The following is a 27,272-nucleotide window of genomic DNA, read 5'->3' on the forward strand; positions in this document are numbered from 1 at the left end:
TCAGGAGAAAGAAAGTGCACAATGATGAAAATCAGTTCCTTTAATTAAATTTTATTGTTCAATTTCATCATAAAGCCAGACATTTTTTTTTAAAATAGTAGTGCCAACAGATAGATCAGTCTGTGCACATACACAGACAATCCTTAGAAGCAAGTGGGAACAACTAGCAGCGTGGACCTCTGCACAGTAACAGGGAGGGACGTAAGCAATTCCGTGCAGACACCTCCCCATTTAAAGTGAAACACTGGAGAGAGACTCCCTCCCCAAACAGCACACCCAGCCCCTGCAAGCCCTCCTCTTACCAGTGAACCAGATTAACAGTATAAACATGGGTGTTTACAAATGGAATTGGGTGGGGGGGGGGGGGGGTGGGGGTCTTTAGAGTTAAACTAGATGAACTCCCCCAGCATCTCCAATAGAAGATCAAGTCAGTCAATCAACCCTCTGCAGGGGGACGAAACATTGCTCGATTATTTTAGGCTAAAATCCACCAAACTCCCACACTTTTAACCAGGTTGGTTGAGAGTTCCTCGTATTGATTCAGAGATAGGCATTATCCCCACCTACTGATGTGTAAACACACTATCCTTTAAAATTCACAATATCCTGTCAATGTATGGCACAGACAGCAGTTATGGAAAGTTTCACATACACGTTCAGGACTACAGTACAATTCTCAATGAAATGCATAAATCAGGACAAACATTTGCATCCTCCATTGCATTAACCTTAAAATAATTCACCAATTAGTGTTTAATACTGATTAAACCTCACATTTAAAAAACCTTAATGAAAAGTTTGACAAAAAACAGTGCTGCTCAGATAAGTCAGCAATTTAAAAAAAAGTGTAAACCATAACCAAAAGCTTATATATTAATTTTGAGAATAAATAACTGGATTGAAATTGCAATCTTTTCAGTTACATGCTGATGTGTCATGAGCTCTTTATGCTTCTCAGTGGAGGGTGTAGGATTAAAGTAGCTGAATTCAGGGCACAAGATAATTAAACTTTCAGCTACTATTGCTCTACATGTAAACAAAACGAGAGCACATCCCAGGTTCAAGGGCAGGTCTGGCCTTGTAACCCACACTCCAAGGAGATAGTGGTGGGGGGGGGTGTGTGTGAAAAATAAAGGAGAAAATACTCTTTATGGCAGATCTATGTTAAACTTGGGAGGATTGATGGTTCCTGGTTCTGATTTCACTTGTCCCTCCACTCACCCTCCTCTCAACAGCTAAAGGCGGTTTGCTTTTTCTGGACCAGAAAATGACCTTTTTACCAAATCTGCAGTTCAGACAATTCAAAAGCATTGAACACCTCAATCTGATCTAAGTGGAGTTTGTGCCCCCTCAGCATTAGAATATAGTCATCATTCTAACCCTTCCCAGTCTAGTACTAAAGCACTCACACGTCTAAATACATCCGTCTGTTCTTTTATCTACTTTCCCAAACCATCATTCACTAAGGTCACAAGTAGGTGTTTGTTGACTGTCAGTGTCTGGCTAAATGGCCAACTACCATTACCAGGATTAGGTTGGAGACATTAAGCCAGTGATATTATCTCCAGCCAGCAACGAGATGGCCCTCTGACAGTCAACATGAAGACACTGCACTCTGCAGCTACACCACCTACCCTTTCCAAATAAGCCTCACAGCCGGGATCCACACTGAACAAAGCTTTACCAGCCAACTGTTCTCTCATTCTCCATGCCTCACCACTGATAAATAAAACCTTTACTCATCAGAACTATTCACCAAAGCTAATTCAATTGTCTGCCAATAGTTATTTTCAATTTGACATTAGGGACATTTGCAGGTCACAGCTGCCGTGTTAACTGGGGAAAGGTGACTGGTGTTGCAAGGACAGACATCAAGTGTTTCAACAGCATTAACTAAGACCACAAACTGCCATTAATTCAATTCTCTCCTGTGCTTCCTATCATACTAAGGATGGGTTTGAAGCATAGATTCCAAGAGAATCTAGGTGATGACTGTTACCAATTCAAATCCTACTGATTGAAACATCAATCTCAACTCTTCCACTCCCACATCATTGCAGTTTGCCCTCGTCCTCTTCAGTAATTCAGGAGGGTGAAAATATAATACTAGTCACCTTCACTGATGACCTCCACCTCCTAAGGGGCAATTAGGGATGAGCAACAATGCTTACCTCCCAGAAATAAAATATATTATCCTCACCCACAATGCAACTGAAGTTGATTAACATGCAATATATATTTTATATTGAGGTATCAGAGCTCATGTTTATAGTGGAACGTTGTTGAAGCAGTGAATTGCTTTTTGTTCACTCCAAGTCTAAGCGATGTGGTGTATAGTCACTCAAACACCAGACTCAACCTGCCCAGCAATAAGCAACTCCTCATTGAAGAGAGAAGCTACAATGTGGATTTCAACTGAACTCACTTGTTGTGAACTTCCACTAAATGAGACTAGTCCTTGGCTGGTCTCAGTTGATTGGTGAATGTTTAACATTGGATCAAAGAAATCTGAAATCAAGATATGCACAGCCAGAGCAGGATCTTTATAGTTGCACAACTACATCAGAACCAGGTGTCAAGATTTACCCCACCTTCAGCTACCACTCTTCCTGGAAAATGAAAGATAGCAGAGTAAAACAAGAATTAGCAAAGCAGTTTGGCTCTTACCAACTCATTTGTGAATGTAGTCAGCATTTGGTTTAATTTGTCAATCTCAAGCCTGATGGAGAGGAGTCTAATCACTGGAAGAGTTTTATAGAGCCCAGTCCTGGAGACAATAACTGGGCAGGAGTCTAAACCAGCCTAATTATGGAGCCATCCAGGTCAGCTTGGCCACTGACACTCATTATACTTGCAAGAATGGATCATTTAGTTCAAATGCCAGACAGAGATCAGTGCTGATGGAGCCCATATGCCAGCAGGTTAGAGTTCCAGTGGGAGCAGTATGGGGCAGGTGTGAATGTTAACTCCCAGACTCCAACTGAAAGGCCCTGGGTACCTAGGGGAGGAGTTTATTTACCCCCTATATTATAATTCTAATTGAAATGGTGACTGGTCATAAGAAAAACCACCCTACAGCAGAGACTTCATTCACCGTTATAACTTGTGACAGATTAGCCATGAGCACAGGCTGGAATTAAAAAGCTCTTGAACCAAGCTGTCAGTCTAAACACTATGGGGAAAGTCAAGCCAGCTTCATAGCGACCAATGATAGTTTAACCCCAGAGTGTTGCTCTCCTTTGAGCCAACTGATTTGCACAGTGAACAAGATTAAATACCCTATTATTTGCATTCAAAAGGAAAACAAGTGGCCCTCATTGCAAAGTATTGGGGTGGTCAGCAGATACCATTCTAACCTCTTGGCCCCAGTGGGCTCTTACTGTCCCCTCATCATATACCCATTGGCACAGCTCAACCCTTCACCCAGTTCACTGGTGCTCGAGGGAATCCTGGGCCTAAGATGGTTGTGCAACATTTTTTGAAGCATCAGGTGAACTGGGAGAAATGTGGGAGGGAGGGGTTCAACGTGCATTACTTGACACATCACTAGAAACACTCCATAGAAGGATTGATATTTTGCCTATTAGAGGGTGGGATTAATCCAACATGGGTTACAACTCCCTGTGCACAAAAAAAGTTGTGTGTGTTGAACAAACACCCGATCAGAATTCAACTTTGCAGGCAGGAAAGGTCTCCTCTTGCATGACAACAGTGCTGTTACTCCCCAGCACCGTAATGTTTAGTGACTGCTGTTTCTCGTGGGTTTCCTGGTACCACTCATGCATGATTGGAGAGTCAAAGGTCGGGATTATGGTGACCTGCAAAAAAAAAGGACATGATCACATGACTTAAGACAGCCACAAGGAACGGTCCAGAATTTCAAAGAACCCTGTGGAGTTTTCGGGGGAAGGACACGAAAGGGAGGCTCAAAACCACGAGGTACCGCCTGGGGGCGGGGGGGGGGGTTGATGGGCAGGTTACTTTGAGAGTCAAGGCAGCTCACAGGATACTCTGCTCATTCTATGAAAAGGGAAGGTGTCTGTCTAGCTTCATGGCCACTTCTAGATAGCTTTAAAAAAATTCTTCCAGTTACTTAACCTCAGCAGTGTGGAAAAAGCAGAAGAAAGTCACAGTAGGAAAAAAAAACACACCATGCTCAAAGTGCCAAGGTGGGAGGTTACCAACAACCACAAAACCATATTGTTGGAAAAGTTCAGCAGGTCTGGCAGCATCTGTGGAGAGAAATCGAGTTAACATTTCAGGTTGAATGACCCTTCCTTCAAACTCTTATCAAGCTCCCTCAAACAGAGAACATGTATTTGTATAGCACATCGTGACCTCAGGATGATCCAAAGAACCTTTATGGCCAGTGAAGTATTTTGGAAGGGTTGTCTGTGCTTAAGTAGTGAGTAGAGGGTCAGCCACAAACAGCGACAATGATCAGATCATCGGTCTTTTAATGATGCGGAGAAATAAGCGTTGGCCACAGATCTGCAAAGACCTCTCATATTCTTCTTAAAAACAGCCTGGGATTTTATTTCACATTTACTCTGGAAGTGGGTTTAATGCTTCACTCCGAGCTACTCCCTCAATCTGCTAAAGCCAGGCAGCAACTCACCACTATCACCTTCATATGGACAATTAGGGACAGCCCAGAAGTGTCAACCCTGCCTGTAACTACCCACATCCCACCGAAAATTCTTTTTTCTTCCATGACATGACTGAAGTCGAGGTGAAAAAAAACAAACAAGTACCAATACTTTCTCTCCTTTAATTCTCCATGGGATATGGACATTGATGGCACAAACAGTATTTGTTACTGATCCCTAGCTGCCCTTGAACTGATTGGTGCTCTTGGCCGTTTTTGAGGGTAGTTACGAGTCACCCACATTGTTCTGGGTCTGGAGTCATGCAGGTCAGACTGGACAAGGACAGCACGTTTCCTTTCCTGAGACACAGCAGTGAACTGGATGGGTTTTACGACAATGATACTGTCATTATTAAGACTAACTGTAGATTTCAGGTCTAGTTTTGAATTTAAGTCCCACCAATTGCTACGGTGGGATTGGAACCTCTTGATTACGGAGGTTCGGATTACTAGCCTAATGACATTACCACTACACACAACCATTATCCAATTACCATCTTCCCAAGTAAGGACGAGATATTAAGTCAGGGATAAGTGACCAAAGGTTTGGTTAGAGGTAGATTCTAAGGAGATTCATGGAAAGAGGGGAGGGGTTTAGGGGGAGAATTCGAGAACCTTGGGCTGATGATGGAAGAGTAAATCAGTAACACACCGGCAGCCAATTTAAATGAGGGCAGATATCCCTGCAGGTTCAGGCTCTGGAGGAGTGAGGTAGTGAAAACAGAGGTGCTGGCAGAACTGGTGATCACTGCACAAAGGAAAACCCCCTCACCTGGATATTATCCCCCCACACAGTTTTGCCTTCCAGGAGAGCATCCAGAATATTCCTCATTGTCCCCTCCTTCTGGGGATCATCTCCACTGATGACGTAGATTGAAGATCTCAGTCGTTTAAAAAAGTCTGCGTCGATTGTTCTAGCGCTGTGGTTGTTGGGAACGTAGGCAAGATCCACATACACAGGGGGCCCCACCGGAGGAGCCTTGCTCACTGCACCTGCAATAGCAACAACTCAGACAATGAGTAGGGTCTCTCACTCCTTGAGCTGGAAGATGCCATCAACAAGAGCCCTGATCAGATCATTTAGGAAGTACCATGACCAACAATAAAATTGTGGAATAGAAATTCACACCTGTGGATGAACCTAGATTAGTTGCTTATTTTTGTCAGTTATTTTGGGAAAAGTGACACTTGTCCCTCCCTACTCCTGAGGTAGCCCTGAGGTGGACAGAGGAACCTTCTCACCTGCAGACAAACAAGTGCTTGAATCTCAACCACATCACTTCCAAACAAGCACCAGGTGATGGCGTGTCAACTTTCAAAACCTTATAATAAGGCAGAGTGACAGCCACAGCTAGACTCGCAGTGATGTCGATGAGTTCATGTCAGAGAAAGTCAGACGTACAGCACGGAAACAGACTCTTCAGTCCAACTTGTCCATGCTGACCAGATATCCCAAACTAATCTAGTCCCATTAGCCAGAACTTGGCCTACATCCTTCTAAACCCTTCCTATTCATATACCCATCCAGATGCCTTCTAAATATTGTAATTGTACCAGCCTTACCACTTCCTCTGGCAGCTCAACACACACACAAACAAACAAACAATGTTGCCCCTTAAAAATTTTCCCTTTTAAAATTTTCACCTTCTCACCTTAAACCTATGTCCTCTAGTTCTGGACTCCTTCATCCCAGGGAAGAGACTTTGTCTATTTATCCTAGCCATGCCCTTCATGATTTTATAAACCTCTCAAAGTCATCTCTCAGCCCCGACAGTCCAGGGAAAATGGCTCCAGCCTACTCAACCTCTCTATAGCTCAAACCCTCCAAACCTGGCAACATGACACTTCAGACCCAGATGGATACCCTTGAGGCAGGCAAAGATCAAAGAACATTGGGACTCCCAGGGCACTGACAATAGGCAGACATTTGGCTTCTTGCGTTGGTTAAACCACTTCCATTCACCCAACACAATCCCATTTCCTTTTATGCCCTAAATTGAGCAGAAATAGATTCTTGTTTAAACGATTATTTGAGCTAGCATTTCCTGTTTAAGATAATCCCACAATTCTTTTACCCTTTCCTTTTAAATGCTTCGTAATTTCCTTCAGGAATGGTGTGGCTCAGACTTTAAAAAGGTTCCCTCTTTATCCTTGACTCCCATGCCAGTAGAAAAATGCTCCTTGTCGGGTTAAACTTATCCTTTTCAGGATGCTTGGAAAATCTTCAGCAAATATTACCCCTAGTCTTGTTGACTGTGGTCGTTCTTTGAAAGCTAACCCTTTGATGTTTTTACCATTGTAGTGTGTCTGCATGGCATGCCTTCCAAAAGGAAACTTTCAAATGAGGGGACACCCTGAACAGATGCTAACTCTGGCTATGGGCTCCTCAAACTAGGAGACTGGATAGATTAGATTAGATTAGATTAGATTCTCTACAGTGTCAAAACAGGCCCTTCAGCCCAACCAGTCCACGCTGACCCTCTGAAGAGTAACCCACCCAGACCCATTTTCCTTTGATTAATGCACCTAACACGATGGGCAATTTAGCATGGCCAATTCGCCGGACATGCACATCTGTGGTAGGAAACCAGAGCACCCGAAAGAAACCCACGCAAACATGGGGAGAATGTGCAAACTCCACACAGAGTTGCCCGAGGCTGGTATCGAACCCTGGACCTGGTGCTGTGAGGCAGCAGTGCTAACCACTGAGCCACCGTGCCAGCCTAACAGAGGCAGAAGCTCCAAACTTTTCTCGTGTTAACCTTTTTGCTGAGAAGAATCATATTTTGTATGAAACCATGACATTTTAGTAATCTATGGACAACTCAATCCCACGGTAATATTTTTACAAGGAGTTCTTCCAATACACTAACTTCCCCTTTCTGTATACTTGTAAGATGGAAGGGGCCAATCTCCCCCGCATTATGTAACTGACCTGTCACTGCACTGCGAGGCGGTTTGGAACTTGTAGTTTGAAGATTCCTTCCCTTCTTGTCCTCAGAATTTATTGACTGGTTGGAATTTGCTCGGTAAACCTTCGCCGGTTGGTTGATCTTACTGCCCGTGACCATCTTATCCACCTCTTTAGGCATCAGTTGGTGACCTTTTGGTTTGGAGAGAGTTGATTGTTTAGTGTTTTCAGTTTTCCTTGCTGCAGAGCTCAAAGCTGGCTTTGAACCTAATTTTTTCCCTTTCGCCTTTTCTCTGGCATCTTTGGTAGAGTTGTGTGTCAGTACCTCAGGGTCTACCATGCAGATACCAGGTTGGGGCGGGGGTGGGTGAGGGTCTTTCATCGGGGCAGGCAAAGGGTCACATGGTATTGAAGACACAGGTGAACGAGACCTGTCAGCGGGAATGATCTCAGAGTCTTCCTCAGAGTCAATGCCACCATCTGCAGTGATGGATGGGCAGTCCTCAGTCCCAGGCTGGGCGTCAGAACCTGAGAGGGTTGGAAGGGACTCACTAGCAGAAGTTGGGGTCCTTTCATCCAGAGCTGCCTTTCGATTGGAGGGAGACCTGTGACCTCTCCTTTGGCCAACCGGCTTGGCAAATTCCTGGGAAAGGTCACTCTCGTCTGACAACTCCCGTGGGCTGGGGTTAATGAAGGAGGGCGAGAGTTCAGTCTTTGGGTGCTTAAATTCACAGGGTGATACAAGGCACAAGTCAACATCATGAGGAGAGTCAGAGGGCATTGCCATCACATGTGGCAAATGCCCATCAATTCCATCGCCGTGAGTTAACGCACCATCGCCATCCGAGACACTGCCCAGGGCCACCTGCGGAGCCCGGAATGAATCTTGCAATGACTTCAGGGGCAGGCTCATGCTGGGAGGGTCACCCTTCGCCGAGAAGGTTTCATGTTCAGGAGAAAGACCATTGAGAGGTCCCCTCTGATTATGCTCTCTTGGAGAGGCTAGAGCTTCACTCAGGGGTGGCAGAACTTGTTCAAAGGAGACTGACAGAGACTCATCAACTTCTGTGGAATGAGGAGAGCCAACCTCAGCTGGCAACGACGGGGTGGTCAAGGTCGGCGAGACATCAGGGACTACTTCCTTGAATGGACTTAAGGTCAGGAAGCCAGTATGTCTGTCCAGTGGAGCACTGGTGTTTTCAAAAGGTGGTCTTGCATTTGACTGGGGTCCACCATCTAAAGTCTTATTAAAAGCATTGTTCAACTGGGTCTCCTCACTGAGAAGGCTGGAAACTCTCTCAATTAAACCATTTTCACCCCTGGGAATGATCTCATCAATGGGTGATTGATGGAATGGAGTGTGGCCAGCACTGGCCAGACCCGATCCTGGAGGAGAGACCATCTCCAAGGTCTTCTCCTCAGAGCTTGCACACTGGTCCTCCAGAGTCTCCTGGTTGTTGACTGACATCTGCCCTTTAATTTCCTCTAGTGGCCCAAGTTCAGTTGGTGTTAGATCAAAGTTAACACTACGATCACTCCGTGGGGTTTTAGCAAGTGGTGAAAGGGCTGCCATATTCCTACTAGGGCTCAACTTTTCATCAAAATACCTGAATTTATCAGGACTTTCCATCTCAAAACCATCTTCATTTTCAGTATCACAGATCAGACCATTAATATGATTAATTCTAATCATACCTTGATCAGATTCAGCCTCTGCTTCACCTCTGACTTCCTGTTTCTCTTCTGTACTCTTGCCTCCCTTGTCTGGCTCGAACTCCAAGATGACTGGGTCCTCATTTTCAGGGATGGTAGCATCGACAAGCTGGCCATCATCCTGGGGAGAAGACTCCAGCTCACTTTCATTCTCCATTGTAGTGAAGCCCTCATCAGGCGATGTTTCATCTGGGATGACCACCTTCCCCTCATAACCCGCTGACCCAGTCGCTGCACCTTGTGCCTGTACCACCTGCTCAGCTTGTTGGAGATGTTCAAAATCAGCTGTCATGTCTTCGGGAGTGGACATCTTGGAAGCAGCTGGCTGAGGGCCCTTCTCAGTGAGGGACACACTGCCTGCAGTCTGTTTGCAATCTGCAGTTTCCTTGCTCTGAAGCTTTGGTTTGGTTTTGACAGATCCTTTCCCAGAAGTAACTAGATTTTTTTTGATCTCTTTGCTCGGCATGTGGCTTTTTGCTGAAGGCCTTCTGCTCTCAGAAGAAGCAGAGGACAATTTAATGGGGACCTTAGCTCCTGTCCTTTCATCCTTTTTAGGTTCGATCTTTTTAACTTGTTTTGGCACCTCTTTTCTCACCTGTTTCTTTTCCTCTGTATCCTTTCTCTCTTCCCTTTTAGAGACTTTCACATCCTTGTTCTCTTCCAGTTTCACCAGCTTTGCCTCTTTCTTTTGCAGTTTTTCCTTGGATGGTTTCAGTTGGGTGTTGGTTTTCAGTTTGTCCCCACCTTGTTCTCCAGCCTTCAGCTCCGATGACATATTGGGGTGAGATTCTTTTGTTCCCTCACCTGGTGTTGCTGTGTCAGCTTTCGTTTTCCCAGACTTGTCCTTCCTTTCCACCCGGGATTTGGCTGATCCCAGCCGCGACCCGGCCTCTGGGTCACGACCTCCCCTGCCACTTGACCCCTTGCTGAGGCTGTGGAGACTCTCCCGACTTTCTGTCCGTTTGGGCTTTGGGCCTTTGTCCTTTTGCAAAGCCTCCATCTCGCTCTGAGTGGCCAGGGGTTGCTTCAGGAAATCCAGGTGCTTCACCTTCTCCAGTCCCTCCAGGATCCTGTTCTGAGGAGTGCAACCAGGAAACAGCACCCGGATTATCTTTTCCACCCGACTTGCTGGGTGCCAAACAATGAGGGCACAGACGGACACCAGGCACTGAAGTGGAACATTCCCTCCTTTTGGCCAACCATTGCCTGCCCACTGTTGCATCAAGTTGCTCAGGTCCTTACTCCCTTCAACTGGATTCAGGACGTACATCTCCAGTCGTCCAACTCCCATCTTTTGAAAGAGAATTAGAGGTTCTAAAGAATTGCCACCAGTTCTATAGAGTGGCACCGGGTTAATATGTAACTGATCCAAATACTGAAGCATCACACTAACCTCATCAACACTTCGCCTCACGTTGCTTCTCTCAATATGTTGTAACTTCTTGGGCGCATTGAGAAACACGACTCCAATCTCAGGAGAAATAAGATGTTTCGTCCAGTCACTGTTCATTTCAGAGCCTAGCGACTGATCGTCATCCAGTTCTGCCAGTTTCCTGTGCAGTAGACTGTTGATGCCAGGCAGATTGTCGGTCCCAATGTGAGTTAGCAGGACAGAGTCAATCCTGTCGAGGTGACGAACCAGTTTCCAGAACGAAGATTTCTGATCCGATCCTCCGTCCACCAGAATATTGAAGCCATTGACCGCAAAGAATGCGGAGTCCCCTCGGCCTCCTGGAAAGATATAGCAGCAGGGTTTAGAGAGCTTCAGGAAGCCCACAGTGACTGGGGGCTCCAACAGGTCAAAGGGGGAAGATGCCTCCATCGTCTCCGAAAGGTACTCCAGGAATTCCTGCAGGCCTTCCATCTCTGTCAGTGTGACCGGAGGGTTCAGTCTGATTTTGATGAACTCCTGGAGACTGTGCTTCTCCAGACTCGACTTCTTCCATTCTCCCAAGTCTGGGCAGGCCAGAGTAAGGCTGGCCTTGTCAGCAGGAGGCGTGAAGCTCAACAGCTCTCCAATCTAAGAGGAAAGCAAAATGCCATCACATTAATACACCACATTATTCTTGCTTCCACAAACTTCAGCTTATCCAAAAACCCTGCCAGCTCACAGAAACTTCCGTTAACCCATCACCTGATTGCAGACAAATTTCAAATCTCTGTTCCTCAAATTTATACTGTTCCCATCAAACACTCCAAGAACAGGAACAGAATGAATTTAAACACAGCAAAACTCTATTCTTTTAGACTGAAATTAAAAGCTCTTTTTTAAAAAAAAAAATTGAATGTAAAACTCTTTCTACACTGTCACAATTGAACACTCCATCCCAGGGAGCATAGGGTCAGATGCAGAAGAAATTTCTCTCTATTCAAAACAGACAGTAAACAGAAAATGACTTCCCCCATAATTGTCCTATCAAACACCCCCAGTGTTAGGTTCTTTTCCCAAGGTTTCACACACGGGATGCAATTTGCACACAACTTCTGCGAGCAGTTAAAGTTTATTAAAGCTTGTACAGGTGGGGTGACCCCCTTTGACTCCCTACCGCCCCCCCCTCCCCCTCACAGGCATGAGAGGTTGAGTCAAAGTGAGACCCTGAACAAAGAAAACACATTCCCTTTACCCAGGTCAGTTGGCCGTGCCTCTGATGTTCTGGCCACTCTCCCACAGTCACATGCCACTCAAGATAACCCACAGTCATATGTGACCCCAGGTGCAATGGTAGGATGAGATCATCCTTACAGATAATGTAAAGGCTAATGTCCAAAACCTGGGGAATCATTATGCAGATGATTTCATCACTCCAAGACAATACAGGTGCTGCATACCTAGCTTCAAAGGATGGCCAGAAAGTATTTCTGAATGGAAGGGTTTGAATGATAGCTTAACTTGACAATAGTAGGAGTAATAGCAAATGACTGTCTAAATGAAGTGTGAATTTCAATGGATGGTCACCCCCACCCAAAGACAGTGCAGTTTAACCCTTTAATATTACATTACTATCCAGAGAGATCTTACACTAGGACAGGTGCAGCATGAGGTTATAGTCTATAGCGGGACATTCCTGAAGAAGGGCTTATGCCCGAAACACCGAATCTCCTGTTCCTTGGATGTTGCCTGACCTGCTGCGCTTTTCCAGCAACACATTTTCAGCTCTGATCTCCAGCATCTGCAGACCTCACTTTCTCCCATAGCTGGAGATGGCCAGGGAGATCAAAAACCCACACAAACCAAGATAAATTCAATTTTGAAACCAGATTTCTAGACAGTGAAGCAGGAACGGTTAACAATGAAAAAGGAGACACAGCTCCACCAGAGACAACCTCCTTGTCTGTGAAGATCTGGATGAAATCCTGGAGTGTGAATGATCCTTTCTGTAAAAGTAGTTCACCAGATTCTTCCAGACATGGCCCAGCCAACACCAGGAGCTTGTGTCGTGATGGTGCAGCGATCAGAGTCCGTATCTGAAATGGAAACAGCAACAAAGTCAGACACCGATCGGAGAAGCCGATCTTGTTAAAGTTTAGAAAAAGGAACTGGATTATTGCAGCCTCCTGACATCAGCTGCTGCACCGCACAGAGTTTAAAACAGACCATTGGGGTGGGACCAAACTACTCCAGTGTCAACTGGCATCACAAGTACCACTTTAATGGCATCCACTAATAAAGACTGAAAGATTTAAAATACAGGTTATTGATCTTACAATTCCTTCAACTAAATTAATACACAGGATTTTCAGGGACTGAAATGCTTGGAGATGGGCCCCAAACACTTTGAAAAAGTGTGTTGTTTTGGCAGACCAGGGTGGGTGATTTAAAACTGTAGAAGCAAACATGGGTGGAGAAGGCTCGACTGAAGAAAATGCATTTGGTGACAGCACTGATGGGAAAGGGAGAGAACAAAGAACCTGTGATAACTGCAACATTTATGAACCAAGTAGTCTCAAATTAAACCTTTATAGCTCAAGGACACCCTTTGTCTGAGAGATGATGCAAGGAGCTGCATGAAGGTCATGTGTTAGATGTTGTTTTTTTATTATTCTTCTCTGGATTAGTAGTTCATAAACTCTAACAAGGAAAATCTTTTGATTGGTTCTTTAATGCTCAAAGCAAAAATTAGTTAGCTATATCTTTTTATGGAGAAAACTTATGGGCCCTAGTTAAAAAGAACACAGACCTTTATTACAACCAAAGATAAAAAAGAAAAACAGGAAAACAGTTTAGTCTTTCTTACTTGGCATTAGCAAGAACATCTTCCAACATTTCAGGGAGTTGATTGTAAAGTTGGTCCTGAGTGTAAAAGCTGGAAAACATGCTGCCAATTCAGCATTGCAAGATCTCACAAATAGCAAAGTAAAATGATCAGATAAACTGTTACAGGGACATGGGTTCAAATAAATATTGTCCATTACACAGGGGAGAACTCCCTGGCTTTGACATCAAAACAGCACCTCAGGACCTCAATTTAAACCTGATCAGAAAGGTGGGACCTTGGACTGTGTAGCACTCCCTCACTACTGCACTGGGAGGGTCAGCCGAGATAAAGGCTATGAGCACACACACCACCTGAGTCAGACCAGAGAGCTAACCACTCAGCCACAGCTGATCAATCTAGAGACATTGAAAATTCAATAAAATGAACCTTATCCCTAAAATGGACTATTACTAGCACCTGCCAACAGTACCCACTGGCCACAGATTGCATCACGCCAATCGTTAGGGGGAGGGGGCGGGGGGGTGCAGCCAGAGTGAGGCGTCACCACCATGAGTTGGCCTATTCAACTGAGGCAGGCACAAAGCACAACATTTAGCCGAGCAAATCAGGACATCGAGCAGAGAACAAGGGCAAAGCCTGGGACAGTGAGAAAAGAGGAGGGAGCAGTGGGGATTTTAATCAAAAGGTTTCAAAGTTAAAGAGAAACATTTGATGTCTCACCTCAGCACTCAGAGACTCAACGGAAGGGTTTATCAGCACCAATGTTTCCAATGCCTCACCACAGTGATGGAGAATCTTTTGGTCTAAGACAGAAATAACAAGGACAAATTGAATAAAAGACCAATCCCAACTTCCACAGACCAGATTGGTCTGTCACTGTATAACACTGGGGGTTAGTACTGGTGGATGGATGTATCCTTGTAGAACACAACTGTAAGGTTAATCACAGTCAGGATGAATTTAAGGAACTACATTAAGAGTGAGACACTGACTTAAGTGGGAAGCTCTGAACAATTGATCTGGCTAAGTAAGCCTCCTAGCTCATGTGACCTGCTCAGATTCTCTCAGAGGTCACTCACCAGAAGGAGTGACAGCATTAACTGTGTGGCCCAGCCCACTCTCAAATGTTCTCTGGTTGGAACGTGAATCCCTGTGCTCTCTATCCACTCGGGCAAGCAGAGGAGAGCACCCAGAAAAGCCTTCATTTATCCAGAACCTTCAGGTCATCTGTCAGCACAAACATCACGGGCTAACTGACCTGCCTGAATGAGGAACAGATTACCAAATCACACAAGGACAGCACTTCCTTCCTCATGCGCAACTTGGCAGAGTCTCCGATCTACCCCTCTGCACTCAGTTAGTCAGGGTCAGTGTGCATGAAACAGCAAAACTAAACAATTAAAATATTTTATCTGAGCGGCTTGTCCAATATAAGCTGCATTTATATCGCAGCATTAACACAATGCAGAGATGAAACAGAGCACTTTCATGATGACATTCAGGATCCTTAGGGGGTTTGACAGGGTCAATGCCAAGAGAATGTTTCCGTTCATGGGAGAGTCTAGGATCAAAGGGCACAGGGTCAGAATAGAAGGGTCACCAACTTAATATGCAATAGTGAGGAATGTCTTCTCTCAAAATGGTGTCTTTGCAACTCCTTGCTTCAGACAGAATTGGGCAGAGACCCGTGTACACTTAAGATGGAGGTAGGTCAAGTCCTGATTTGTCAGGGAATTAAGTGTTACAGGGAAAATATTTGGAAAGTGGACATGGGAAATCTCAGATTAGCCACAACCCTGCTGAATTATAGAGTAAGCTCAAGGGACCGAAAGGCTTATTCCCGTTACTATTTGTTATGGTCTTACACTTCATTGAAACATTATCAATCAGCCTGTTGAACAGCAGGCAAAGGGTTTCGGAAAGAAATTCTGAACTCAGCACCAAAACAGCTGAAGGCATAGCCAATATGATGAAACTCAACATGCAAAATGCCAGAATTGGAAAGGCAGAGACTTCAGAAGGATAAGGGCTGAGGAGAGAGAGTGACAAATATCAGTGATAAATATCCAGCTCAAAAATAAAAACAAAAAGACTCCCTAGCCAGAGATGCAGCGAGTGAAGCAATATCTTTTCACTTGTGCCCTGGGTACACCCTGACCTGAAATGCTGACCAGTGTCTGGCTGTGGTCAGAATCCAACAGAAAGATAATGCACCTCACAGCACACAAATGTCCTTAAAAATAAAAGACTTCACAGGACAAGTTGTGTCAATAAGCCAAAAAAAAAAGCACTCGTTTTACTACTGCAAGTGTTTGATGGGAGACACTGTAGAGAGAGCTTTACTCTGCATCTAACCCATGCTATCCCTGCTCTGGGACTGTTTAATTGTATCTAAATACACAATCAAGCAGCTACATCTCAAATCTGACCAACAATCACAGGCAGGGAAAATAAAAAAAGTTCAAAATCACACCACCAGGTTATAGTCCAACAGGTTTATTTGGAAGCACTAGCTTTCGGAGCGCTGCTCCTTTATCACAACCTGATTTTTAACCTGTTCATACCAGTCCAACACCGGCTCCTCCGCATCATGAAAAATAAATGAATCTTGGTAGAACTCAAAACACCTCTGGAGAATGGGTCATTTAAACGAGGGAGAGTCCCTAATCTCGACAGTAACAGATGTTGAGCAAAGGAACATGGAAACTCCAGGCACCCAGCTCCTTCAACTTAAGTGGAATCAAGTCTCACTATTTCTCAACTCAAGCCAATCAGCCTGGCTGGTTTACACCCGAGCTCATGCCTCATACACACTGCCTCCCAGTCTGTCCATCCATCCTTTATCTGCTGTTGCTCCATATTCCTGTTAATTGCTGCATGCTATTCACCTGAAGCATACTATGGTAACAAATGCCACATTCTCATCCTTTGCCTGGATTCCATTCAGGATCCACTTGATTATATCATGGTTAGGACCTCCAGCTCTGCTCTGTCCATAACAATGATATCTCAGAGAGGGCCTGTCAGTTCAGAGATCCTTCCCCTTAGACAATTGGTCACATCATCAGCCCCTACATACATCATCCCTCTAGAGAGCAATGAAATGGAATCACAGACCATTAGTGTGGGCAAATAGAGGGGAACAGGTTTGGAAATATGACACAGCATAGCAAGATCCCACAAACTGCTACACAATAGCCTTCAGAGATTCTGTCTTTAACGGTCTTGAGCCTTGTGGAGACCCTCCCTGCTCTGCCTGACGATGCTGGTCACAGGATCTTGTACAACAAACTGAAGTCAGACAAAGCCTTCATCATAACCAATCTAAAAGAGGAGCTAGCCAACAGTGTAACACTTGCTCAGTGCAGGCACTGGGTGTGAGAGTAGAGTGTGTGGGGTGCTGGAAAAGCACAGGCCAGTCAACACCTGAGGAGCAGGAGAATCAATGTTTTGGGCATAAGCCCTTCATCAGGAATGAGGCTTGTGGGCCAGAAGGCTGAGTGATAAATCGGAGGGGGCTGGGGCTGGGGCTGGGGCTGGGGCTGGGGCTGGCAGGTGGGTGCTTGGGGGATAATGAGGAAACTGGTGAAATCCACATTAATCTGTGTGGTGGGAGGGTTCCAAGGCGAAAGATGAAGCGGAGTTCCTCCAGGCATCAAGTGGTTAGACCATAAGACATAGGAGTGGAAGTAAGGCCAATCGGTCCATCGAGTCCACTCCGCCATTCAATCATGGCTGATGGGCATTTCAACTCCACTTACCCGCATTCTCCCCGTAGCCCTTATACCAGAGTATATCAACAATAGGTGGGAGAGGGTCCAACTGAGGGGGAGGCCACCCACTTGCCTGGGTTATTCAAACCTAGTACAATAAAATCTATTCAGCCAGTTTTCAAACTCCAATCAACTTTACCCCTTCTCCAGGCCACCCTCACCGGGCTGCAGCTCCCCTGACAAGTTTACAGTGATCCAACACTGGCTCCAGCCGAAAACAGTACCAACTGAGAACAGCAAACCCTTCAGCACACCGCACAAGACAAACTGAGTTTGTAAAGGAATACTGATCCCACTGGGAAACCCAATTTTTTGGATTTACAAACACTAAACCCTTAGAAGCACCAGGTTGAAGGGAATGGACTTGTATGCGGATGGAATAAAGCTGTAGTGATTGGATCGAGGCCAGCCAGATGGATCCCATTGAATACAATTTCCCTGATTGCATCAGGTTAACAACTCCAATCAGCGAGTCCTGGCTGACATAACCTGGAGTGTCTATTCAGTCGGAGCTGGCTCAGCGTTGTGTACGTGCACATATAAATAAAGGGTGAGTTGGTTGATGGGATACCCACCTTCATGGTGCTATTTCCAAGCCTCTAGATCCAATGTCAGTAAACAGCCACACACCGAGGGGAAGTAGGAAAGTCCCAACAATGTCCCCTTCCCACAATCCAGTTTCATGGGAGGAAGGGAGGTGGTGGGAAGGGGCTGGGGCTCACATTCTGGAATCAAGCACAGGCCCTTCCTGAGCAACGAGGGGGCAAAGTTAGTACAGCCTCTAGATTCTCATCCCACCATACTGGCCCATATTGAGACTCCACATGGAGTCATAGAGATGTACAGCACGGAAATAGATCAGGAAAGATCAGAGGATCATCCCACTAGAGGAACCAACCTGGCAGCACCCAGGCAGTTTAACAAATGCAGAAAAGAAAACCAAACAGAAACATATGGTGCAAACTGCAGGCTCTGTCAGATTGCAACTGAGATCAGAAAGTGTTTTACGATTCACCACAAATCGATGGAAAGACTTTTAATAGAAAAATACAAAAGCATTGTGTTTCAGTGCAGCTCGATTCCCTCACCACTCCCCAACCAGGTCATGACAATGTCACTGTATGGGATAACATTCACCAGCTCTCTATCAGCTGCTGCTCTGTGGTATTTGATACAGCAGCAACTGAAAGTGAACAATCTTCACATGATGTCTTCCAAATGAGAAAGGAGAGAGCAAAACAGAGCTCCAAGTGACGGTGCAGTACAACACAATCCGGATTTTTCTTAGAAACCTACACTTCCATGGGTTGTGGGGGCATTTATCGCCCGAGCCCAATTGCCCTGGAGATGGTGGAGGTGCATTATTTTCTTGAATCACTGCAGTCGTTTCGGGGGGGGGGGGGGGGATGAGAAGAGAGAGAGAGATTTACAATGCTATCAGGGAGGGAATTCCAGGATTTTGACCTAGTGACATTGAAGGAATGGTGATATTTGGGGGGAGGAACCATGCAGGTAACCAATGTGCACCATCTCAATTGCCAAATAAATCTAAGGCCACAACAGACAAATTTGGCGAAAGAAAAAAGTCCTGTCAACTCCAAATACCCTGCAAAGGTAAAATATCTCCAACATTGGAAACAAATTAAGAAATTATTTCAGGCAGATGTGCAAGGTAATTTCTGTGAAGGATGTTGCCACCTACCTACCACACAATTGAGCAATGCGGTGCACGAATCTCAGAGTTGGTATGATATCAGGTATGCAGACTGCACATCCTCAAAACTGGCCGAGTGCCATGAAAAAAAACACACATGGCTCTGGTCATTTGTACCTGGATGGGGACACGCCACCCCCGAATACTCTGTCAATGGCTAGATGTGATTGGGCAACACTTGAACTATCCCAAATGCACCTACAGCCTTAACACCCAACAATGATCAGCGAGACTTGCAATGTGCTTCAGTGACAATTGCTAGAAGCTGCATATATTTATGGGGCAGGGCATTCACTGCAATGAAAAGATTTTGATCAAACACTGCACTCTTTAAAACTTTGAAAATTAAATTGCCTGTTACAGGAAAGATATTATTAAATTGGAGAGGGTTCAGAAAATATTTACCATGATGTTGCCAGACATGGAGAGTCTGAATTATAAAAAAAGCTGGAACCTTTATTTCACTGGAGTGTTAGATATTGAGGGGTGACCTGATATAGATTTAGAAAATCATGAGGGGCATTGATAAGTTGAATAGCAAGGGCCAATTCCCCAAGGAGAGGAGGGGGAGTTCAAAAGTAGAGGAAATTTTTTTTTTAAGGTGAGGAGAAAGATTTAGGACACAGAATGGCAACTTTTTAAAAAGAAGAGTGGTTTTGTTTGGAAGTGGTGGATGCAGGTACAGTTACAACATTTGAGACACATTTGGATAAGTACATGAGTAGGAAAGGTTTGGAGGGATATGGGGCAGGACCAGGCAAGCAGGACTAGTTTAGTTTGGGGACATGGTCAGCAGGGAACTATAGACCATTGAGCCTGATGTCAGTGGTGGGCAAGTTGTTGGAGGGAATCCTGAGGGATAGGATGCACATATATTTGGGAAGGCAAGGACTGATTAGGGATAGTCAACATGGCTTTGTGCGTGGGAAATCATGTCTCACAAACTTGATTGAGTTTTTTTTGAAGTAGTAACAAAGAGGAAATAATGAGGGCAGAGCAGCAGATGTGACATATTTGAATTTCAGTAAGGCATTCGACAAGGTTCCCCATGGGAGACTGATTAGAAGGTTAGATCCCACAGAATACAGGGAGAATTAGCTACTTGGATATAGAACTGGCTCAAAGGTAGAAGACAGAGGGTGGTGGCGGAGGGTTGTTTTCCAGACTGGAGGCCTGTGACCAGTGGAGTGCCACAAGGATTGGTGCTGGGTCCTCTACTTTTTGTCATTTACGTAAATGATTTGGATGTGAGCACAAGAGGTACAGTTAGTAAGTTTGCAGATGACACCAAAATTGGAGGCGTAGTGGATAGCGACGAAGGTTACCTCAAATTACAACAGGATCTTAACCAGATGGGCCAATGTGCTAAGTGACAGATGGAGTTTAATTCAGATAAATGTGAGGTGCTACATTTTGCAAAAGCAAATCTTAGCAGGACTTATTCACTTAATGGTAAGGTCCTAGGGAGAGTTGCTGAACAAAGTGACCTTGGAGTGCAGGTTCATAGCTCCTTGAAAGGGGAGTCACAGGTAGATAGGATAGTGAAGGCGGCGTTTGGTATGCTTTCCTTTATTGGTCAGTGTATCGAGTACAGGAATTGGGAGGTCATGTTGCGGCTGTACATTGGTTAGGTCATTATTGGAATATTGCATGCAATTCTTGTCTCCTTCCTATTGGAAAGATGTTGTGAAACTTGAAAGGGTTCAGAAAAGATTTACAAGGATGTTGCCAGGGTTGGAGGATTTGAGCTACAGGGAGAGGCTGAACAGGCTGGAGCTGTTTTCCCTGGAGTGTCAGAGGTTGAGGGGTGACCTTACAGAGGTTTACAAAATCACAACGGGCATAGATAGGATAGATAGACAAACAAAGTCTTTTCCCTGGGGTTGAGGCATCCAGAACTAGAGGGCATAGGTTTAGGGTGAGAGGGGTAAGATGTAAGAGAGGTCAAAGGGGCAATTTTGTCCAGACAGAAGGTGGTATGTGTATGGGATGAGCTGCCAGGGGAAGTGGTGGAGGCTGGTACAATTGCAACATTTAAGATGCACCTTGATGGGTATATGAATAGGAAGGGTTTGGAGGGATATGGGCTGGTTGCTGGCAGGTGGGTCTAAATTAGGTTGGGATATCGAGTCGACATGGACAGGTTGGACCGAAGGGTCTGTTTCTATGCTGTACATCTCTATGACTGGTTGGACCAAGGCTGTTCCCAGGCTCCATGACTGTATGACCTGGATACAGGGGAAGCCTGTAGATCTCTGCTGCTTTCTCAATGGCAATAGATCAGCCAATATCTGTTTGTCAAAACATTCAACAGCCCTTCTGTCCTGGAGTAAAAATTGTGGCAATTGTTTGATATTTGGTGTTCTTGCCTTTATCCTGACGAGCACAGTGAAGTTTCAGTAAAAACACATCACGGCATGGTGGCTCAGTGGTTAGCACTGCTGCCTCACAGCACCAGGGTCCCAGGTTCAATTCCAGTCTCAGGTAACTGTGTGTGGAGTTTGCACATTCTCCCAGTGTGTGTGGGTTTTCTCCGGGTGCTCCGGTTTCCTCCCACAGTCCAAAAACGCGCAAGTCAGGTTTAGATGAAGGGGTAAATGTAGGGAATGGGTCTGGGTGCGTTACTCTTCGGAGGGTCGGTGTGGACTTGTTGGGCCGAAGGGCCTGTTTTCACACTGTACGGAATCTAATCTATTGTGATGGCAAATGTGGCAGTTGATTTGTGCACAGGTATGCTGCTTTTGTTTTGCTGTTTAAAACAATAAATATTCAACAGCTCGATGAGCAAACTCCCCAAATCGTCTGCTGGTGTTAGTGGAAATCAACACTTCACTGGGGAATATATTTAATCCCATAGTCCCAGCAGCTGCTTCCCTTGATGATGGGTCACATTTGATTGACTGTGACAATCTCTCCCCCTTTAAGTATTTCTCAGCATGTTGAGATCACCCCCCAGGTGATGGGGGGGGGGCGGGGGGGGGGCAGGGGGTGCTGTTGCCTTGGGGTTCGCAGGGGGGGAAGAGAGCTGTTGCCTTGGGGTTCTGCAGTTCAGTTGGAGGATGCACTTTCCACTGCTAATGCAGAGGGAGTTTGAGGACTGACCACATTAGAATAAGGAACCAGGATTGATGGAGGTTGTGGCTCAGGAGGATGCTTTCGAAGGAGCCTTAGCAAACTGCTGCCTATGTGGGGGGTGCTGGAAGGAACAGAGAGTGGAGTCAATGATTAAAATGGTAGAGGATGGGGTCGATATCAACTGAAATCTCATGGCTTGGATAATGTCAAATTTCCTGAGTTGTACTGGAGCTGCACCCATCCAGACAAATAGGAAACATTCCAGTGCAGACCTGACCTGTGCCTGGCAGATGGTGCACAGGCTTTGGGAAGTCAGGAAGTGAGTTAATTGCTGCAGGATTCCCAGCTCGCTCTGTATAAGTATGACTGGCCCAGATCAGTTTCTGGGCCATGGTAACCCTTTGGATATTGATAGTGTGGGATTCAGTGATGATAATGTCATTGAATATCAAGGAGAGGTGTTAAGGTGGATAAAAGCATGATTGACTCACATGCACTTCAATGATTGATGCACTGAAACAGATTATTCAAAATATCTTTTACTGCTAAATTTGGCCTAACTATCAGCCACGATCTTTTACGGAGGGTATATATTTAACATCTTTAACTGTTTACAAGGCATTAACTTTCCCAAAACCTCCTGGTGTCTATAAAATGCCAAAGAGCTATGTGCAGTTGTTGGTACAGCCCTCACACAGGTCCCTTCAACCCACACACAGCTCATCGCTCTGAGAGACTGGGTTTGGTGATCAAGCAGAGAGGGGGCTGGGTCAGAAACCAGACAAAAACACATGGATACAGATGGCAGAGATTCCAACACAAACGCTCCCCACACCTGCCTCCAACAGTCAGGCAGCATTTAACACAAATTCCTCTGAACTCAAGGCCAAGGGGAAAAAAAAAATCTTAGAAATGAGAGAGAGGAGGAACAATCCAAAACAGATTGTAATCCAGGCAAATAATAACTGAGTCCAGCTGCACACAAACTGCGTCACTCTGTCCACATTCATCAACAAAAACACAGCAGACTCAATTTTTATAGCGTAGGAAGAGGCCATTCTCTCCATTATGCCTGTACTGGTTTATTACCTCATGCCAATTTCCTTCCCCTACATTCATGAAGAAGGGCTCATGCCTAAAACGTCGATTCTCCTGCTCTCTGGATGCTGCCTGACCTGCTGCACTTTTCCAGCAACACATTTTCAGCTTTGTTTAAAGAATCCCTACAATGTGGAAATAGGCCATTCAGCCCAGCAAATCTACACTGACCCTCCAACGAGCAACCACCCAGACCCATTCGCCTAACCTATTACTCTAGTCACAGGTAAATGTAATGCACATTCCTGAACACTATGGGAATTTAGCATGGCCAATTCATCTAACCTGCATGGAGTCAGATGTACAGCATGGAAACAGACCCTTCGGTCCAATCCGTCTATGCCGACTAGATATCCCAACCCAATCTAGTCCCACCTGCCAGCACCCGGCCCATATCCCTCCAAACCCTTCCTATTCATATACCATCCAAATGCCTCTTAAAAGGTTGCAATTGTACCAGCCGCCACCACATCCTCTGGCAGCTCATTCCATACACGTACTATTCTCTGTGAAAAAGTTGCCCCTTAGGTCTCTTTTATATCTTTCCCCTCTCACTCTAAACCTATGCTCTCTAGTTCTGGACATCTTTGGATTCTAGGAGGAAACTGGCATACCCGGAGGAAACCCACACAGACACAGGGAGAACGTCTGTGTGGAATTTACACAGTTGCCAGAAGCTGGAATTGAACCCAGGTCCCTGGCGCTGTGAGGCAGCAGTGCTAACCAATGAGCCGCCAATACCCTTCTTGAATGCTTCAGTTGAACCTACGTCCATCACATTTCCAGACAGCACATTCTGTGCACAACCAGGGAGATAAAGAAAATGGAGCTCAGATTAGAAGGCCCAGGAGCTGGAGCCAACCCCTCAAGATGATCACAGCTGACCCTCCAAAATCAACACCACCGCATTCCCTCACCTCAATGCCCCAAGGGTTCACAAACCTATTTGTAGAAATCTCTATGCCTCCCTCATGAAGGAGATGAGCTCAGTGAGCTGTGATTAAAACAGACTGTAATAATTCCTGTTCGTGACACAACACATGCTCCAAAACATGACACAGAGTGCTGTACTGTCAAAGGAACCAGCTTACAGATGAAGTCATTAAACAGAGGTACAGCCCAGAGCCACTAGTAGAGAAAAAGAATCTCATGCATTCAGATGGTGGAATAAAAATATTACCAGAGGAAACCAACACCCACCCCCCACCCCCAACAACAAAATACCCAGTGTTCGAAACTTAGAGAAAATCCACGCAACCAAGAATTGGAAAGAACCTTCGAACAGAATTGGGAAAAACCTAGTTGATAGGTTTGCACACATCACACAACCACAGCAACAAAAACAAAAACATTCAAGTCTTACCTTTTGCTTCTGCGGGAAATGTCGCAGAATGTCGGGACACAAAGAGCTTGAGCTGCTCATCCAGGCTGTAGGCAGAAGCATCGATGTCCCAGGAGAGGATCCCTGGAGAGAAAAAAAGACACCAGCAATGAGGGTGTGGCAGCTCTGCATGCTCAATATAGAAAAAACCTCAAAGCTAATGGACAGAGAGCTGAAAGTAATGAGAAAGCTCAGGCATTGTCAGCCTTTAGCACAGGAGAGGTTGGGCTTCAGGGATGAGGAAGTACTGTTTCTGTTGATCAAACCCCATCCAGCACAAACTGATGTCACCATTTCAGCTGACTTACTTGGGCAAGATGCATCATAGCCTCCAGACTCATTGGATCACTTCCTCTCCTCAGTATTCTGACAACATCCCATTTGCCTGCATTCGAACTCCAGTTAAAAACAAACCAACATCCCATTTGCCTTGGATTATTTCCAGCCTGCCTCCAGTTTGTTCGTGCACCTCCACAGTTCAATCCCAATGCTGCTACTCAGCCTCGGCAGCATGAACAATTCACAAATGGCTCACCTCTATTTCACATTTCAAACACCCTCTATTGCATTTTGCCCACTTCGGACTCCTAATGATAGAACTGACTGACCTGACCCATGAACCATTCAGTCCTGAAATGTTAACTTGTAAGATTCTAGCTGCACAAATGCAGAACAATGCCTACGATTCCAATCTGTCCCCCTTTTCAATTCCACAAATTCACTGGGCACGGATTTCAGTTACAAGTGGAGTATTTGCCGTCACTGAGGAAATGACACATGACTGATCTGCACCAAATACACACTCATAGGGATTCTATGAAAATTCTAGAGTGTGGAAGCAGGCCATTCAGCCCATCAACCCCACAATGACCCTCCTAACAGCATCCCATCCAGGCCCACCCCTGTAACCTTGCATTTCCCATAGCTAACCCACCTCACCTGCACATCTCTAGACACAATGGATAATTTAGCATGGCCAATCCACCCTAACCTGCAAATGCTTGGACTGTGGGAAGAAACCCATACAGATACAGAGAGAACATACAAATTCCACACAGTCACCCGAGGCTGGAATCAAACCCAGGTCCCTGATGGGGTGAGGCAGTGGTGCTAACCACAGACACAGGGCTGCCCTGATGTCAGAGATTGATTGACTAAAACGTAAATGGGAAAAATTGTGTTTTCTTCTGCAGGGGTTCCAAGGAAACTTGGAGTGACAGCAGGAATGGGGGGGGGGGGAAGAGATTGAGTTTTATAAGAACAATTTGCTGGAGAAACTCTGCAGGTCTGACATTTGTTCAGAGAAAGCAGTTAACGTTGAGTTCAGTGACTCTTCAGAACTGTTTTGAATGTTAACTGCTTTCTCTGCACAGGTGCTGCTAGACCTGCCGAGTTTCTCCAGCAATTTCGGTTTTGTGTCAGATTTCTACCATCCGCGGTTCTTTGTTTTAGTTTAAGAGCAGGACGGTAGTCCCAAGGACAGTAATTACAGTAGGAGCAGGGAATGGAGACGAGGTAGAAGGTGAAACTGAGCTTTGTATTGGCCACATTAGGAAATGGAGACATTGTGTGGGTTTCTTTGTAGGCTGATACATTGTATCGGTCACATACGGAAATGGACACATTGTACCCGCCCGACTCGAAATCCAACATGAAACTGACACATTGTATCCGAGCTCTCGGATATTAAACAGGCCCCGACCAGAGTTTATAACAAAATTGCTGGAGAATAGAGTTAAGGCATCGAGTTCGGCGACTCCTCATCAGCAGCGGGGTTGATCACACAGAAATGCGGATGGAGATGGTAATCTCTCCCCGGCCTTCCATTTTTGTGTGTGTGGGACTGGGATATATCCCGCTAACCCCGCGCAAGGAGGCGTTCCTGCGGGAATGCATCCAAAGATTCAAACTCGTGTTACAAACCGCCAGGGGACACACAGAGAGAGATTAATATACCCCTACCCCACACCCCGAACAAAATATAATCTCACACCAGCCTTTGTTCTGTTGAGGTTTTGATTTTAGACAATGACAGAGGCTGGAGGATTGTTAAAGCGGTGCCTGGGAATTACTGGAACACAGCTCCTCTCCCAGACACTGGCCCCGGGATCCATTGGGATCCGGAACCGAGCCGCTGTCTTTCACAGCCCACACCAACAGCCCCCTTCAAAAAGGGGCCACATTTACCCTCGTTAGAGGCAGAGTCCTGAGCGATCCCTCCTCCCCGCCCAAAGTGCGGTCCCGGGGTATTCAGACACTCACTGCCCCAATTCCCCAGGGAGAGGGATTCCACGTTAAAACACATCCTGACCACCACCGGGAGCGGGTACACAACACTCCCACTGCCCGGATACCCCAGGGAGGGGAGTGGACACCTACACTCTCCCCAGGGGTGGGGGCTGACCGGCTGCGATACCACACCAGCCGGTGAGGGTGGTCTCCCGCCCCCCGACGCTGGCTCTCTCACCTCGCCGAATCTGCGCGATCACATCCGGCAGCAGCAACAGCTCGGGCCTCCCGGCCTCTCCGAGTACCACCAGGGCCGAGGCTTTGCACTGCCCGCTCCCGGAGGCCGCTAACACCGCCGCCGCCATCCCCGCTCCCGGAGACGCCACCGCCCGTTCCCCCCTGCCGTCAGTAAATCCGCAGCAGGAGCGGAGCAGCAACCAATCCGCGGCCTGTCCCCTCCCCTCCCCTCCCAACCCCACCCACCCGACCAGCTCCAGGTTCCTGGGGGAGGGG

The 27,272-nt window shown here is 45.9% G+C and overlaps 1 protein-coding gene across 2 annotated transcripts; it reads right to left on the minus strand.

The window, feature by feature from the left end:
* Window positions 1–43: 43 nt before the first annotated feature.
* map1sa (microtubule-associated protein 1Sa) lies at window positions 44–27,152 on the minus strand. Of its 2 annotated transcripts, XM_060846023.1 has the most exons (8): window positions 26,998–27,152; window positions 24,513–24,614; window positions 14,210–14,292; window positions 12,597–12,737; window positions 9,255–11,292; window positions 7,584–7,751; window positions 5,421–5,641; window positions 44–3,818 (listed from the first exon to the last, which is right to left on the minus strand). In XM_060846023.1, exons 1-8 carry the CDS (start codon window positions 27,122–27,124, stop codon window positions 3,663–3,665), a joined length of 3,036 nt encoding a protein of 1,011 aa, XP_060702006.1. In that variant the 5' UTR covers window positions 27,125–27,152; the 3' UTR covers window positions 44–3,662. The 2 variants fall into 2 exon arrangements, with proteins under 2 accessions (XP_060702006.1, XP_060702005.1); XM_060846022.1 differs by having other exon boundaries at window positions 7,584–11,292.
* Window positions 27,153–27,272: the final 120 nt, after the last annotated feature.

Source organism: Hemiscyllium ocellatum, chromosome 28 (genome assembly GCF_020745735.1).
Source record: "Hemiscyllium ocellatum isolate sHemOce1 chromosome 28, sHemOce1.pat.X.cur, whole genome shotgun sequence".
NCBI classification, from domain to species: domain Eukaryota; kingdom Metazoa; phylum Chordata; class Chondrichthyes; order Orectolobiformes; family Hemiscylliidae; genus Hemiscyllium; species Hemiscyllium ocellatum.